Source organism: Typopeltis vanoorti, chromosome 8, assembly GCF_054136105.1.
Source record: "Typopeltis vanoorti isolate ZY-2024b chromosome 8, IOZ_Tvanoo_1.0, whole genome shotgun sequence".
Classification (NCBI taxonomy): domain Eukaryota; kingdom Metazoa; phylum Arthropoda; class Arachnida; order Uropygi; family Thelyphonidae; genus Typopeltis; species Typopeltis vanoorti.
In genome coordinates this window covers 41,879,596-41,897,422 of record NC_143556.1, presented here as the reverse complement: position 1 = coordinate 41,897,422, position 17,827 = coordinate 41,879,596, and the positions used below count along the sequence as shown (strand labels likewise).

At 37.1% G+C, this 17,827-nt stretch overlaps 1 protein-coding gene across 5 annotated transcripts in view; it reads left to right on the top strand.

Moving 5' to 3' along the window:
- The window catches only part of LOC150103947 (uncharacterized), a 28,590-nt gene extending 15,310 nt beyond the window's left edge, over positions 1–13,280 (top strand). For all 5 annotated transcript variants that reach the window (XM_090397187.1, XM_090397186.1, XM_090397188.1 and 2 more), the window contains exons 2-3: positions 613–679; positions 12,244–13,280. In XM_090397187.1, the coding sequence (XP_090253313.1) occupies positions 623–679; positions 12,244–13,152 (966 nt within the window). In that variant the 5' untranslated portion in view covers positions 613–622 and the 3' untranslated portion in view covers positions 13,153–13,280. The remainder of the gene's footprint in view (positions 1–612; positions 680–12,243) is intronic.
- The last annotated feature ends 4,547 nt before the right edge of the window (positions 13,281–17,827 follow it).

Below are 17,827 nucleotides of genomic sequence, written 5' to 3'. Positions count from 1 at the left end.
TTAATTAAATAACCACTTATACGAATTCTTCTTTGAGTTAATCTTGAATCCAAATTATTTTCCGCTTTTTCTAATAAAGCTCTTGAGGACGATGAAATTTGGCACTTAGTTTTGTGCCAGAAATGACAGATTTTCTTATTGCGACTTCATTCTTTTTAATTGTTCTTATAGTAGATTCGCCTAAATTAAAAATGTGTGTGTGTGTGTGTGTGTGTGTGTGTGTGTGTGTGTGTGTGTGTGTGTGTGTGTGTGTGTGTGTGTGTGTGTGTAATTAATAAGGAGTCCTAAAATATATTAATTGTTTAAGGCACTGATTTAATAGAGTTATTTCGATAATTATTTGAAAAAAAAATGATTCAGTGGAAACCAAGGGGGATGCCATGAAAGTATTTCTAAGATGAGATAAGAAGGTTCAATTACATGAAGTTTGAAACTGCCTTAGAACAAACAAAAATATGTCGTGTTTAATAGAATTACAAGAAAATGAAATAATTATGGCTGAACATTTAAACATCTTTGCGAACAGATCATTTAATTTTTTTAGTTTCACGAGATTTTATTATTATTATTACTACTATACATTTATTAAGTTATTTTTAATTGATATTACAGCTCCAGCAGAATGTCACTTCTCCGTTATGAACAGCGTTTGTCCAGGAGCTCAACATGCATGAAGAAAGTACGATTCGACTTGTCTTTTCTGTAATTGAATAGTGATTTAACTTTAAGAAATTACGAAACTAAAAAAAACTTAAATTAAAAATAATATCAAATTCTCGAAAAAAAAAACACAAACTTCTATCGATAAATCTGAATATACAAGGAATAAAATCTTTAAAAAGGAATCTTTTATTTATTATATATTATTATTTATTTATTTACATTGTTATTTGACATATTGTACTGTTTCGAGCATTTCAGAATAGGAGTGTCAAATTTGGAGAAATAGCGAAGTATGTATTATTATTATTATAAGAAGTATTCATCAGATCAGATGAATATGTTGTTCATGCCAGTGTATTGTCCCATTCAGTTACGGATCTAACAGTTAATTCTCACCTGCCAATCAAAAGCTTGGGTAGTGATGACATCATCCTTTGTTTTTTGGTTTTGATATGTCATCTGGGTCAACCGTTTCTTCTGTGGTTGCTGGGGATGTCAGTCCAGATTTCTTGACATCTCTATCATCTTGTGTGTCAGTGGTATCACCTCTAAAATCTGATTGCAAGGTGGAAGTGAAAAATTGTGCAGTCCATTTCACATCTTCTGGTGTATCAACTGTTTTGCCTGTATTAATTGACTCGTATGGACACCGAAGTTTTAGTGTAATATATGATGCTACATCTGGTTTGTCTACCGTCCCAAGTTTGCGTGATCACCAAGACTTCACAGTTGGGTGCCATCAGTCTCATAGGAGACATTCCTTTTTTATACAGCTGTATCCCAGTGTAGCTGATGAAGGCATGTGGAGTGGGTTTTGTTGTGCAGGTTCTTCTGTGACAAAGGAACTGACATTTTTAAACGACTGTAATATATTTTATAATTTTGATCTGACCAAATTGTATAGTTATCTTTCAGCATTCCAATATGTTCTAATGTTTTTTATGGAATAGAAAGTATGGGGGGGGGATTAAGAATGACAAGGAATGAGAATGACCGATTATTTAGTAAAGGATTAAGTGAGTGTGTGCATAGAATAAATAGTGCAGAAATACATACACAGAGATTGCTGAGTGATATACAAAAATGTGAGAGAAGATGAGGGACAAAAACAAGCATCAGTGGGGGTAAAGGATGTCAAGTTAAGAAGGAGCAGAAAAGATATTGTGCTGTATGGGGATTCTATTATTAAGGGTGCGAAGGATGGTAAAATAATTAAAGCGTGTTATCCAAGGTCAAAGATTAAGGATATAACTGAGACTGTGAAATTGCAGAAAGATAAAGTGAGTGAGATTATTGCAGTTACAGGGACGAATGATCTAGGTAGCGAAAGATTTTCTGTGAGACAGAATTTGCAGGATTTAATGATAGCAATGAATGCAAAGAGCGAGAGTGAAAAGATCATGAGTGTGCTACCAAGATTTGACAGTGATGAATTAAACAGAAGAGCAATTATAGTAAATGGAATGATGTCAAGATTGTGTAAAAGCTTTTGCAAAGAAATGAAGCTGAATATTAATTTTATGAATGTCTGGGATGAGTTTGATAAAAGGAAGGAGTATTTTAAGAGAGATGGTTTGCACTTAAATGGATTGAGTGCTTGGCATTTAGAACAGTTATTGATAAAGGATAGAGTAAATGGTCAAAAACAGGGAAACGGGATTTGCTAGGGAGGCAGGTGATAGAGTCAGCTGTGAATAGTACTAAGGTCATTAATCGCTGTGAAATTGGGATTAATCGTTTGCAGAAAATTAACAGTATACAGAGTGGGCTAATTCACACACAGGGAGATTATGGGAGGAAGGGAGTATTGCAGTTTATTGTATACTAATGTCTAAGTATTCAGAATAAGTGCGAAGAATTTTTGTCATTACTTACTACAACTTGGCCAAAAATTATAGGAATTAGCGAAACTTGGCTAACTAAGAATGATATAGTTATAGCGATTGAATGTAAGCAGTGCAGTATTTTCAGGCAGGACAGAGGTGTCAGAATGGGAAGAGCGGTTTTACTAATGTTAGATGAAGCGTTAAAGCCAAAAAGATGGAAGTGCCCAAAAACAGAAGTGCTGTTTGGTGTGAGATAGAGATCAACAAGGTGAAATATATAATCGGTTGTTGCTATAATCCAAGGGGCATAAGGGAGAATGTAGATAGTATGTATTGGCAAATTAGCACGATAAAAAAGGTCTAGTAATTATTATGGGGGATTTTAACTTTGAGGACATAGATTGGGAGAAGGAATGGTCTCAACGAACAAAGGAAATGGAGTTTATACAGTTGTTAAGAGATAACCTGAGAGCATGTAATGGACGGAACAAGAGATTCTAGTGTGTTAGATCTGGTCATAACATCGGAGAACATATCAATAAATAATTTGGTAACACTGTCTCCACTTGGGGAAAGCGATCGCGTGGTCTTGACCTGGGAGATTGTAAGATGTGCTGAATATTCTGTTAAGAAGGGGAATATGTGGAATTACAAAGCTGGTGATTATGACAAGCTGAGAAGTCAGCTTTCAGCAATGCTATGGCATAAGAATTTGAAAGGGAGAGATGTTGATGATGTGTGGGAGATTCTCAAGGAATATTTAAAGAAAGCTGTATCAAAGTGTATTCCCAGAGTTAGAAGGAGAAATCAAATAGGAGTAAGATGGATGAATAATATTATTAAGCAAGAGTTGCAGATAAAGAAAAGGTTGTGAAGGAGGAAGTATAAAGAAAAAGGTGATGAGCATTCCCATGAACAGTACAAGGTTCATGCAAAGAGAGTCACCTGTATGGTAAGGAAAGCCAAAGCTAATTATGAGAGGAAGCTAGCTGATGAATCCAAAAGAAACCCTAAGGAGTTCTTTCGCTATGTGGCAAGTAAAAGGAAGAATAACCATGGAAAGATTACTTTAAAAAGTGTTGATGGTAGAGAAATAACAGAAACAAATCAAATAGTTGAGTTGCTTAGTGATCATTTTGCAAAAGTGTACCATCTTGGTTGTGATAATATAGTGTCAAATATAGTGTCAGATGTGTCATTGACTGATGAGAGTCTAGAGATAGACGAAATAGAGTGCTTAATATATTACAGAACCTTAATGCTAACAGTGCAATTGGGTTAGATGGTATAACGGCTCATGTGTTATGAGAATGTGCAAGAGAATTAGCGCATCCTCTAACCAGGCTGCTGTTTAATTTAAGCCTCAGTTCTGGTAAAGTACCAATAGAGCAGAAAGAGAGGAAAATAATCCCACTGCACAAGGGAGGCTGCAAGACTGAGGTTGCAGATTATAGACCAATCAATATGTCTGGAGTTTTGGAGAAATTGGTAAAAATTAGAATTCAGGACTGAGTGGATAGCAATATGATACTTTATAAGGGACAACATCGTTTTGTGAAAGGCAGGTCTTGCCTCAGTAACTTGCTTACTTTCTATAATAAAGTAACAATGGAGTTGGATAAAGGAAATCCTTACTCAGTGATACTGCTGGACTTTGCAAAGGCATTCGACAAGATTCCACACGGAACTATGTTGCATAAATTAGAGCAAATGGGTATGGATCCGAAGCTGGATATTTGGATTAGAGGATGACTGGTGGATAGATATCAAAGAGTGGTTTAGGGAGGAGCTGAGTCCAGGAGAAGGCAAGTGACTACTGGTGTACCTCAAGGCTCAGTGCTTGGTCCTCTATTGTTTAATTTGTACATCAATGATATTGGGAATACTTTGAAGGGAAATGTCCACTTGTTTGCTGATGATGCAAAATTAGGAAGAGCGATAGTCAATTCAGATGATGTTGATATCTTGCAGGATGACTTGAATAGACTGGCGGTGTGGACTAAAGTAAATGGCTGGCAGTTTAATGTGGCTACGTGTAAGGTGATGCACTTCGGGAGGATGAGATCACATGCTGTTTACTATATTAACTATATTAACGGAACTGAACTGCAAGAAGTTGACGAGTCAAGGGACTTGGGAGTCATTGTGGACAGAGAACTTAAGTTTAAAGGGCATATTGCAAAGATTGCCAAAACATCACATCAAATTACATGGCTGTTGAAGAACACACTAACAAACAGGGATAAGGAAGTCACTTTATAAGGCATCAATAAGACAGCATTTGGACTATTGTGCACAGATCTGGTCACCTGGATTTCTTGGTGATGAAGAAATGATAGAGAGGATTCAGAGGCGAGTTACAAAGATTGTTGTAGGTCTGTGAGATGTTCCCTACCAGGATACATTGAAGATCTGTGGGCTCAAAAAACTAGCTGATAGACGTAGGAGAGTAGATATGATAGAAGCATATAAATTATTAAAGGGATTTTTCAGGATTGATGCTGATGACATTTTTAAGACCAGTGCGGGAAGGGAGAGAACAAGGGACCATTCCTGGAGATTATTTAAGAGTGTAGTTAACAAGGATGTTAGTACTAGATTTTTTACTTGGAGGGTTGTGAAGGAGTGGAATGCATTGCCAGAGGTGGTTGTGAATGCTTCATCTGTGAATGCATTTAAGGAGAAGTATGATAGGTATTGTGTAAATAATGATTAGTGTGTCAATATGGGGTCTTCCGCGATGAATCTTTTGACTCCATGGAGACACCGTTATAATAATAATAATAATAATAATAATAATAATAATAATAATAATAATAATAATAATAATAATAATAATAATAATGTAGTTTTTGGTCTCAAACCAACTGACATTTATTGATAAACGAATGATCTTTTTTCAATATGTCGTGTTTGGATCTTAATTGATGTGTGATGTTGACATACTTTCGGTATACAAATGCATTGTTTTAACACACTTCAATGTGTCACTGGTCCTGCAACATTGCAGGATAGCGATATTTAAAAATAAATAAATAAATAAACATTCTTGAGTTTATCATACACACGTTTTCCTTAAAGACCGCAATCTACAGTTCAAAATACGTATATAACAGGTTCATTATTCTTTCTTGACTACAGAGCAATGATGGGCTGTAACTTCGGCAATTCTCATGTGTTAAGCTGCAAAACAGCAATCGCAGCTTCTCATATACTCTAAACACAGCTTGGAAAGAAGTCAACGGAAACCATAGTGTGAGGAACCAACAGTCATGGCGCATACCTTAATAAGATGTAGGACCTCCTTTCGCTGCGATGACTGCAGGAATCCAATACAAGCGTAAGATGGCGATCAATGGGAATTTTGAGGCATTCTTCCTGTAGGCATGTTATGAGGTCCTGGACTGGAGTGGGGCCGACGTCCCTTGACCTCGCACGAACGATCCAGTTCATCCCACAGATGTTCAATAGAGTTGAGATCAGAAATCTATGTAGGCCACTCAAGTGTGGTGACGTTCATGTCCAAAAACCACGCAATTACAGCAGCAGCAGCCTTATGACACGGTGCATTGTTTTTCTGAAGAGATAGCGGCTGTGGTAAGAGACGTTAACCAGACACCACACCCACATCTATCCATGTGCTCGGTAGAGGGTGTAACGTGATTCGATACACGCTTTGTGCACCACTGAAAGCGACGCTACGTGTTGAATCGGGTAATGTGGGACTAGCACATTGTGGTCCTATCATGGAAACCCATGTTTTGAACTTCGATTCTGAAAGGTTTTGTACAGATCAGCGTTCAAGTCGATGCCGGGTACTTTGCATTCCACGTATGGGTCGACGAATAGCAGTTTTTATATATTATCTTTCACGTGCAATGAGTATGGTCCACAACTTACAGTTGACTCCCTGCGCTCGCACCTCAGTATGGTATCACTAATTATTGACATGGAATGCCCCAGTTTGTCAACAATTTGCTAAACAGATAGGCGTCCAACATGGTACCCTATTACAACTTCGTCTTTCCTTCTCGCAGCCATTTCCCCCCGGACACAGTTGCACTGACTTGGGAGCATCACATTCCTTCAATTTATACTGGCTACAAACACGTCACTCGTTACATGCCATGATGCACCTTGCCCATTGGAGTATCTTTTGATTCTCCAAGCATTGTGTACGAAAACCTTTCTTTCTTTTTATTATTTATTTGTACATCGGTCTTTTGATGAACAATCATTGCCGTTGAGTATAAATAAGAACCTCAAGAACTATGTTCACTAGTAAACCTTTAAAGTACTTTTCATTTAAAGGTTCTCTTATTAGTGAGTCTCCAGTTATTACGTTATTACTAGCTTATCCCTCTCCTGTTTATTATTAGATTTACTTAATGCAGATGTGTGGTCAACAAATGAATGTTTTTTTTCGTGTATACTTTTTTTTCGTGAAGACTTGTTTTTAACTATTTGATACATGTATAAACAACTTCCTTGACTTCTGCGTTATATTGTTTTTCCTGATTTAGTTTACTATTCCTTACCATGTACTCTGTTGTGAATGTATAAATGTCAAGTCCAAGTATAATCTTCTGTCCAACTTATAATCGTTTGGCATATTGCCAGCATGTTTTTTTTTTATTAAATTTTTATTATCAAATTTAGTTGTCAGTTTCAAACTTCTATAGTTTCACGTATACTGAGTTTATATATATATCAAGCCATATCCTGTTTTTAGTAAACACAAATGATGAAGGCCGCCAACATGAGATAAAATGGCCAACAACTTCAAACCTTCATATATGCCACGACGAGGTAGAACGCCGCATAGTCGAGTCTAAGGAAATTGTTATGGACCCTCATCATATAAACAATAACCTTAGTTACAATTTACCGGACTCATTCAAATCTGCTATTAGATATTGGCGCACTCATGAAGTCACACGCGCACAGATGCCTAACAATGGAACTTTAACTCGGACTGTAGCTACAGTTGAAAATAACTGTAGTTTATAATAGTCGAATTTCCGTGACACAATGTTTCTTTATAGTGTATTTTATTTGCTTTCTGTGTTTCTTAACGCCTGAAGAAGTCTACCTTCCGTCGAAAACATGTTGCGTTGTGAATAAATTTAATTGTTTGTTCTAACTCTCGGATCTAAGTCAGTATATAATATATATATATATATATATATATATATATATACACACACACACAGTGGTACCTTGAGATACGAGTGCCGCAACATACGAGTTTTTTGAAATATGAGCCGTCACTAGGTCGATTTTTTGCCTTGAGCCAGAATTTGAGATACGAGCCTGCTTCGGTGAAGTCACAACCACCACTCTGTTCAGATTCCCGAGTCTTCCGCGTCGTTCAGTTCACTCATTCGTTCATTCTGTCGTGTTGAGTTTTAATTTTGTGTTTTTTTTTTTGTATGTACAGTTATTTAGCTAATTTTTTTCGTATAACCATTAGTTTAAAGAAGGTGAATGTAAAGAACAGTTGTAAGAAAAGGAAAAAAGGTGATATCCATGGAATTAAAGCGTGAGATAATAGACAAACATGAGCAAGGTGTAAGAGTAATAAACTTGGCAACGCAGTACGATCGCACTACTTCTACGATATGCACTATTCTGAAGCAGAAGGACTCGATAAAGGCTATAACTCCAGCTAAGGGCGTTAAAATTATTTCAAAGCTACACAACTCTGTCCATGAAAAGATGGAGAACCTACTGATTTTTTGGTTGACAGGGAAGCAACTCGCAGGAGACACTGTGACAGATACAATAATTTGCGAGAAGGCATAAGCCATTTATGCAGATTTGCGGCAGCAGACCCCAGATACTTCAGCACTGGAGGCTTCACAAGAGCAGTTCAAAGCCAGTCGTGGGTGGGTCGAAAATTTCTGAAAAAGGACCGGCATTCACTCCGTTTTCAGGCATGGTGAGGCAGCGAGCTCTGATTCTAAGGCAGCTGAGGAATTTTTAAAAACCTTTGCTGAATTGATCGAAGCCAAAGGATACATCGCCCAAACAAGTTTTCAACTGTGACGAGACAGGGCTCCTCTGGAAGAGGATGCCAAGCAAAACTTACATAACGACAGAAGAAAAGAAGATGCCAGGTCACAAGCCCATGAAGGATAGGTTGACCCTCGCACTGTGTGCAAATGCGAGTGGCGACTGCAAGATCAAGCCGCTGCTCGTATACCACTCAGAAAACCCCAGAGCCTTCAAAACACATAAAGTTTTAAAAGAAAAACTGAAGGTTATGTGGAGGGCAAACCCAAAGGCGTGGGTCACTAGGCAGTTTTTTGTGCAGTGGGTCAACTTGGTCTTTGGTCCTGCCATTAAGGAATACCTCGAGGTCAATGACTTACTCCTGCAAGCCCTGCTCATCCTTGACAATGCTCCTGCCCACCCACAAAACCTTGAGGACGACATCCTTGAGGAGTTCAGCTTTATAAAGGTTCTCTACTTTCCATCCAACACCACCCCTATCCTACAGCCCATGGACCAACAGGTGATCTTCAATTTCAAGAAACCTTTTACCAAACACATGTTCCGATGATGCTTTGAGGTTACGAAGAGCACAAACCTCACCCTTCGAGAGTTCTGGAAGGACCATTACAACATTGTCATATGCCTCAAAATTATTGATATGGCCTCGCAGGGTGTTTCAAAAAGGACCTTGACCTCTGCATGGAAAAAGCTGCGGCCTGGGGCTGTGGCTGAAAGGGACTTTGTAGGATTTAGACCTGAACAGGAAGTGCTGGAGGAAATTGTGTCCCTCGGATAGTCCATGGGCCTGGGCCTGAAGATGGATGAGGGAGACATCGAAGACCTTGTCGCCCACATTCCGAGGAACTGACGACGGAGGAGTTGACGGAACTACACACGCAGCAACATACGGAGGTTCTGCAGGAGAGTGGTATAACCACAGAGGCAGAGGAAGTTATCTCTTCAAGTGAGATAAAGAAAGTGTTGGCAATGTGGGAAAACGTTTCGGGCTTTATTGAAAAGAAACACTCTGAAAAAGTTGCAACTGTTCGTGCAGCGTCGCTATTTAATGACACTTGCCTAACTTATTTCAGAAACATTCCAAAAGGGAGGAAGAAACAAAGCTCCTTGGACAGGTTTCTATTGAAACACCCTGCGGATGAAAGTGACGAAAGCGTGGCCAAAAAGAAAAACACTAGCGAAGAAGAAAATTAAGTTTAGCAAAAGTGAAGTGAAAGAAAAAATTAATACCATACGCTAATCAGCTCTGCCAACATCTGTTTATTTCTTTAGATTCTCTTTTACATGTATGTATGTAATTGGTTTTATTTTGTTTGTATACAATATTTGTTCATTATAAATACATTATTATAAAAAATTGGAGTGGTTTTTGGGGAGCTGGTACGAATTAATCTCATTTTCATTAATTTCAAAGGGGAAAATTAATTTCAGATACAAGCATTTTGACTTACGAGCTCGGTCATGGAATGAATTAAACTCGTATCTCAAGGTACCACTGTATAAAGTTAATTTTAAGTTAACACAAAATATAAAGTTACATCTCTGGCACGGGCACGCAGGTTTTACTCCAGTAAACTCGGGTTGGTTTTTCGACCCGTAAACTCAACAAAAACGACCGTAGAACCCACACTAGTTTCAGACATTAAATATATTGTGTTAAGACCACGAGATGGCTGCACTTGTTGAGCCGTCTCTCTTCACTGCGTGCCGCTTAATTAGTGATAGCCTTGGGCCAGCTATCTCTGATTGGGTACCAGTGGAGATTGAACTGCCCACTCATTCTCCAAAAGTCAGATAGGGCTAAAAAAGCCTCGCCCACTCCCTATAGGCGAACAAAAAGACGTTAACTTATTTAATTTTTTTTTGAAATATTTATATTTTTATTTGTTTAACTATGGTACTCGCCAAACTCCTTGCCACTTAGATCAGTTTATTTCATTGAAGAATAACCTTGCTGGCTAATATTTCACAAGATGTGATGAGGTAAATTCAGTTGCCCACCAGTGACCTGCTGGGAAACTATCACATTTTAAGACAAAAGTATTAAAAAACGTTGAAGGATGTCACAAACATGTCAACAAGTTTGAGAGACTTCGAAGAATCGGTTATGAATTGTCGAAGAATAGGTTATGAATTCTTCTTTCATTTGTATATTCTGGTAATGTTCATAACGATATAATATGCCAAATAAAAGTTTTAGTCAAAACGATTCGCTTTAACTTTATATAACAAAATTTTGTCATATAATTTTTTTGCACATTAGAATTTTTCCCTTCCCAAATCCTCGTTGATTAAAATAAAGTATCGTGGAAGTTTGTAAATTTATAATATCGGATGATATGCTTTTATAAGCGACATCATGTATTATGTCAAGTCTTGTTTTCTTTAGTTGTTCCTGTTCCAAAAAAGGTATTCCTTATATTGTCAATAATGCTCAAAATATGATAAATAAATGAATGGAAAAAATAATATTACATTTTTTATGATAGAAACGATTATTATTGAACTTTGTTATTATATCAAATTATAAACATTATGAAATAGGTGTAATTCTTAATGTGATCATAAATTATTAATACTTTTATTAAATATTTGAAGTACACTGCTTGGGAAGAAGTCGTCGGACATCATATTGTGAGGAACAAACAGCTATGGCGCACACCTTAATAAGATGCAGGACCTCCTTTCACTGCGACGAGTGCGGCAATCCTATAGGTATACTTTCCATAAGCGTACGATAGCGATCAGTGGGAATTTTCGACCATTCTTCCTCTAGGCATGTAATGAGATCTTGGACTGTTGTAGGGCGGACGTCCATTTACCTCACCTGACATTCCACTACAACGCACAGATGTTTATAAGGCTGAGATGGTCAATGGTCCGTTTCGTAGAAACGTCACAAAGTAGAAGACATTGCATTGTCCAGAATGTTCAGATACCTCTCGGAGTGCAATGTTCGTGGCACAACAAATAGATGTCCGAGGCGAAACCAGAAAAACCGAACCATACCATAACATCGCCACCTTCAAATTTCACTGTTGGAGTTAAGCACTCTGGTAAGACACATTTACCGTGCATCTGCCACACCTACACCCGTCCATCTGCTCGGTAGAGGGTGCAGCGTGATTCGTCGCTCTGTTACACAGCTTTTCAAGCTTCCATGTCCTGCTGTACAAGCTCTTTGCATCTTTGCACTACTAAAGACGACATTACATGTTGGTTCGGGTAATGTGGGACTTGCATATTGTGGTCCTACCGTGGGAAACCCATGTTTTCAGTCTCGGTTTGACACAGATTTGTGTTTCAATCGGCGCCTGGAATTCTGCGTGGGACGCCAAACTGAGGTTGAGTGTGGTGGGTCGTCCACTGCGGGTAGCCCTTGGGTTTGACTTCCTGCGATTTCATCACAATATGGTATCACTGATTGTTGAGCTGGAATGGCCCAGTTTGACAACAATTTGACGAACAGATAGGCCTGCAACGTGGCATCTGATGACAACGCTTCTTTCAAACTTCGTCAGTGCCCTTCTCGCAGCCATTTCATTAGGATACAGTTGCACTGACTTCAGAGCGTCATTTCTCCAATTTTTAGCGGCTGCAAGCAAGTGACTCATTACATGGCAAGAGCACCTTGCCAACGGGGGTGTTCATTGACTTCTTTCCAAGCAGTGTATGAATTTGCAATTCTCTTTCAACTGCTGTTATATTTCGATCGTTAATATGTCTTTTGATTTTTCAGCCTTGCCAACCAAGAACGTTTTTTATTTTATCAATAGCAGCTATCGCTTTAGTGGGTTGCTCATTATGGATGTATGATCCCACCTTTGAAAATATTCTCAGAAGGGACGATACTATTGATTTCTCAACTGCAGATAATATTACTGGATTCAGTTATTACATCGTCCCAAATGTAGTCCACTTTCTTCATTTTGATAATCCTACGCTTACCTTCATAGAAGTTGTAACCATCAAAGCTGCACTTAGACACCAGAATCCAGAGAAAATAATTATCCATTCTAATCATCGTGAGCTCAGTGGAAAATATTGGGACATGGTAAAAGATATATTAATTTTAGAAGTGCGTTATGTTGACAAACCAACTCACGTTTTTGGTAAGCCTCTTAGTCACGTATGGCATGCATCAGACGTTGCACGTATCCAACTGTTAATGAAATACGGAGGAATATTTCTTGACAGCGACTCTTATATTGTGAAATCCTTAGATCCTTTCAGAAAATACGAATTTGCAATTGGTTGGCCACCTAATGAAAATCTTGGAACACAAATTTTAGTAGCTCATAAGGATGCACGATTTCTTCGTTTGTGGTATGATACTTATCGTTTCTACGAAGGTGACAAATGGTATTATAACGCTGGTCAACTTCCGACAAAGTCAATACTTCATCCTCATCCAGAGCTTGTTCATCGAGTCCCTTTTGACTTTGGGGTACATTACTTGATTCACTTGTTATATAACACCCACAGCGATGAATGGAGGAATTACTACGCAATTCATCTGTTGATTCGGCATAGATCGAAAGAGAATGGTCCGAAAGATTTTGATGAAGAAAATATAAAAACTTATGATAAAACATTTGGTGACATGGCAAGACTTGCAATTTACGGAACCACAGATATTATAAAGTAAGTGTTGAACTCAAACGGCGTCATTTTATTCCTGTTTTTGACATTATAAAATAATGTGAAAATAAAAATAAAGTCAATGATGTCAGTCCTCCTGATAGATAGTTTCTATAAACTGTGTACAGAATGTAACGAGAATCTGTGTTATTTATTTCTGTGTTTTACATTGATGTATAGATTACTTCGCCTATTACTGTGTTTCAGAAAAGCTAATTTGTATATTTTTCGTTTTATTTTGATTATTTGTAGTAGTTTTGTCGATTTAGAAATTACGAAATTCTAAATTCGATTACAGAATCAATTTCAGCAATATCATGTTCTTTACGACTCAAGTAATAGCAAATAATTTTTATATCGCTTTACTCGAATGTTTTCAAGCCTTTCTGTTTTAAAACATGTTACATAAATTATACGAGATAATGATTAAAAAAACGGTGAATCTATCATAAAAAAATAAATCAGCTAACGCCTTTTATTCCATTATAGGGAGTAGGTGAGGCCTTTATATCCTATTTAGCTCTTGGAGACTGAGTGGACAAATCAATCTCCACCGGTAGCCAATCAGAGATAGCTAGTCCATGTCTATCACTAATTGTAGCAGCCACCGATGAAGAGACAGGCAAACAAGTGCTGCTATCTCTTGGTACCTAACCCTGACAAGACATGTTACTGTCGGAAATAATGTGGGTACTACGTTCGATTTTCTTGAGTTTAAGGGAAAAACCCGAGTTTCTGGGATGAAAAACCCGTTTGCCCATGCCAGAGATCGACTAACTCGGGAACCAGTCGAAGAAAGGCTTAGAAAAAGATAATCCAGTGGGCGACTAGACTTTGAACTTAAGTCTAACTTCGAGCGACCAAGCGCGGGGGGGACACAAGCGCCACTTCCACTGAGCTACACAGGCCTTGGTGAATCTATCATCTTTTTAATAATCGGTAACCATGAACTTCGCTATCGGTGATGACTAAAAGGAACGGAGACAGGTTTTTAAAAGTTATTTAGGAATAAAAGAGTTTATCGTACTCCTTTGGGAAATCAAAATGATTACAACATTTCCTCTTCAAAGACACACACACATGAAAATGTCGATCTAGTTAGACGAATTTTAACGAAATTTATCAATGAAATCCTTATTGCCCTAAAAAATGTTTTAGTTCGGTTAAAACCAAGTATGCTTCATTGTATCAAAATTATGCTAAGATATTTTGATGAAACATAGAAAATTACTACGCCAAATTCAGGTTTAAATAAATCTGTGTCTATCTACAAGAGTTACTTTAACAGAATTTATTAAATTTTCATTATTAAAAAAATAATATTTTGTTCAATAACTGATCGATATCTTTAAGAAACAGAATTATTGCATAAACAGACACTTGTTTACACTATATAGCAATTAAAATATTTTAATATAAACAAAATGTAAATATTAACAAATTAAAAATTCATTTTTAGAAGCATGTTTATAACACCTAAATATGAAATATGCCACCGCACTACTCTCTCACTGGAAAGTGTATAATTCCAAAGCCAATCCAACACACCACTTGATGCCAGGTTTTGGCTAAAACCAATTATTATTATTAAATTATTATTATTATTATTATTATTATTATTATTATTATTATTATTATTATTATTATTATTATTATTATTATTATTATTATTATTATGAAAGGTGCCTCCATGGAGTGAAAAGACTCATCGCGGGAGACCCGACATTGACATACTAACCGTTATTCACACAATACCTGTCATACTTCTCCTTAAACTCATTCACAGATGAAGCATTCACAACCACCTCTGGCAACGCATTCCACCCATCTACAACCCTTCAAGCAAAAAATCTAGTCCTAACACCCTTCTTAACCACACTCTTAGAATCTCCAGGGATGACCCCTTGCTCTCTCCCTTCCTTCACGTCTTAAAAAGGTTATCAGGATCAATCCTATAAAACCCTTTTCATAATTTACATATCACCTCTCATTAACTAGTTTTTGAAGCCCACAGACCTTCAATCTATCCCTTGTAGGAGACATTCCACAGTCCTGCAACAATTTTCGTAACCCGCCTCTGAATCCTCTCCACCATTTCACATCACCAAGAAATCCAGGTGGCCAGATCTGTGCACAATAGTCCAAATGAGATCTTATTAATGCTTTATAAAGTGGGATAATCACTTCCTTATCCCTGTTTGTCAGTGTGTTCCTCAATAACAATGTAATCTGATGTGAAGTTCTGGCAACTTTGCAATATGCTCTCGAAACTTAAGTTCTCTGTCCCCAGTAACTCCGAAGTCCCTAACCTCACAACCTCCTGCAGTTCAATTCCATCTATATAGTAAACAGCATTTGATCCCATCCTTCCTTTAGCTTACTTAAAAAGGAGGGATGTGTATTATAAGTGTATAACTTCTCTCCTGGGAATTCCCAGGACGAAATTCTTTAGAAAATTTCCTTTCTTGTCTCAAATCCTGGGAAAAAAAGAGCTCGAAATCTTTCATAAATTTAAAAATCCGAGAGAGAAAAATGTGGCGTTTACTATATATTTTTTAATTTGAATAAAGTGAATATTATATCATAGACGGTTATTAAACATTTAATACGAATTAGTGAAACTATTTGTCGATCAACTATAACGAAACAGATATATGTAATAAACATTTTTATTAAACTTTAGCAGCTCCGAGTAGTTCAACTCGCAGAATTGCCCTTCTTATCTTATCTTCTTATCTCCCTGTTTTCGTTTACTTAGCGGTTCGTTAAGTAAACGAAAACAGGACACTACCTGTACCCAACTGATACTGATGCTGTAATGTATGATGAAATTATTATTTTTCATCTTTATTTTAAAATTTGGATCAAATATGTCAGTATTTGGTGTTCATCTAGATGACGCTAAGAATTTATAATTTAGACTTAGTTTGTATACCCGGAAAATGTTATCAATTGATATTCAAAATATAGTGGACATCAAAGAATCTGGAATAATTTTGCGGGAAAAAATGTGGCTATAGCAACAAATAAAGAGAGGATGATGCAGAAATTTGAACTTGAAAGCTCATTCGTAAATTTACTCTACCTTAATCATCTCATTCATTTATCAGTTGTTGACGCATTTTAAAAAAAACTATAGTAAATGATAAATATATTTTTAAAAAAGTAATTTTCACCAGTGACATTATATAGTCCCAAGAATTCCCAAGACTTGAAAAAATAAAACAAAAGTCTCCATTTCTGGGAACAGAAAAATTGCCAAGACTTAGAAACCTTATGTGTGGTCTATTCCAGTAATCGCTGAAGACATGAGTCTCAAGTAGCTCTTTGACCATATCACTTTTCTACTTCTTCTTCTTCTTCAACTTTTGGTTCTGTCCACTGCTAGACGAAGGTCTTCCCCATGATTTTCCAGACCATTCGTTTTCTGCCTCTCCAATCCATCTCACTCCTGCAATTTGTTCCAGTTCATCCCTCCACATACTTCTCGGTCTTCCTCTTTGTCTTGCTCCATCCATTGGTCTTCACTCTGTTGTTTTTCTAGTCCATCTCCCGTCACTGCATCTGGCAATATGGCCAGCCCATCTCCACTTAGCCTGTTTAATGTATTTTATAATATCCATGACCGCTGTTTGGGATCTGATTTAGGTATTTTTCTTCCTATCTCTTATTTTTTTCTAACATACTTCTTTCCATGCGATGTTGTGTTGTTCTCAGCATTTTTGTTTAGGGCTTCTGTTAAAGTACATGTTTCTCCTCCATATGTTAGGACAGGAAGTATGCACTGGTCGAAAACTTTCCTTTTTAGACTCATAGGGATGTCAATTCTAAACATGTCTCTCATTTTCCCATAAGCCATCCGGCCATCAAAAGTGAATGCTATTAGAGTATTGACTTTTCTACTAAATTGTATTAAATATTGAGCCCAAGTATTATCAATTATTAATCGTTTGCCTTAGTGGTTGGTATCTAGATGTATAGAATTTATGAATGAACGTATTATTTTAATTTGAATACAGTGACCTTAAGAAAGCAATGTTATTCCGCTTCAGAAACGTTAGCCGTTATGAAATATGGTGGAGTTTATGCAATTTGACATCAACATTTCGTTAGCCTCAACGCCACAAACATCCGACTGCAGGAACAGAGAGATTTCTGATGTTGCCTCTGAACAACGAGTTAGATATGTGGTCGGCCCCAGGTTTTCCTGGACTGGAAGAAAAGTTGATGGAATGTTGCAGATAGAAGGGACTAGGACATCACGCAAAGCATCAGTTAGCTAAGCTAGCAGATGAATTCAAGCAAGTGATATAAGGAATATTGCCGACATATTAATCATTGAATGAAATGAGCTACTGCAGATTTCTTCGAAAGATTTAACTTTCATAATATACTGCTTAAAAGAATTAGGGGATATTTTGGTTTTCTTGTAAATTATAAAGTTTTAAAAATAATTTACAAATATAACACATTTATTTTAAAATATTCTTAATATAGAACAGTGTAGAACACGGAAATACGTACAAAATCATGCTAAGTTGTTGAAACGTGTCTTAGCCGTATTAGCATGCGGGGGGGGGTATAAAAGCGTGACTTGTTGCGGTCACTTCTACAGGGCATAATTATCACTTCAATTGTAAACTTGTGTCACCTACCACCCATTATTTTGTTAAAAATGGGAG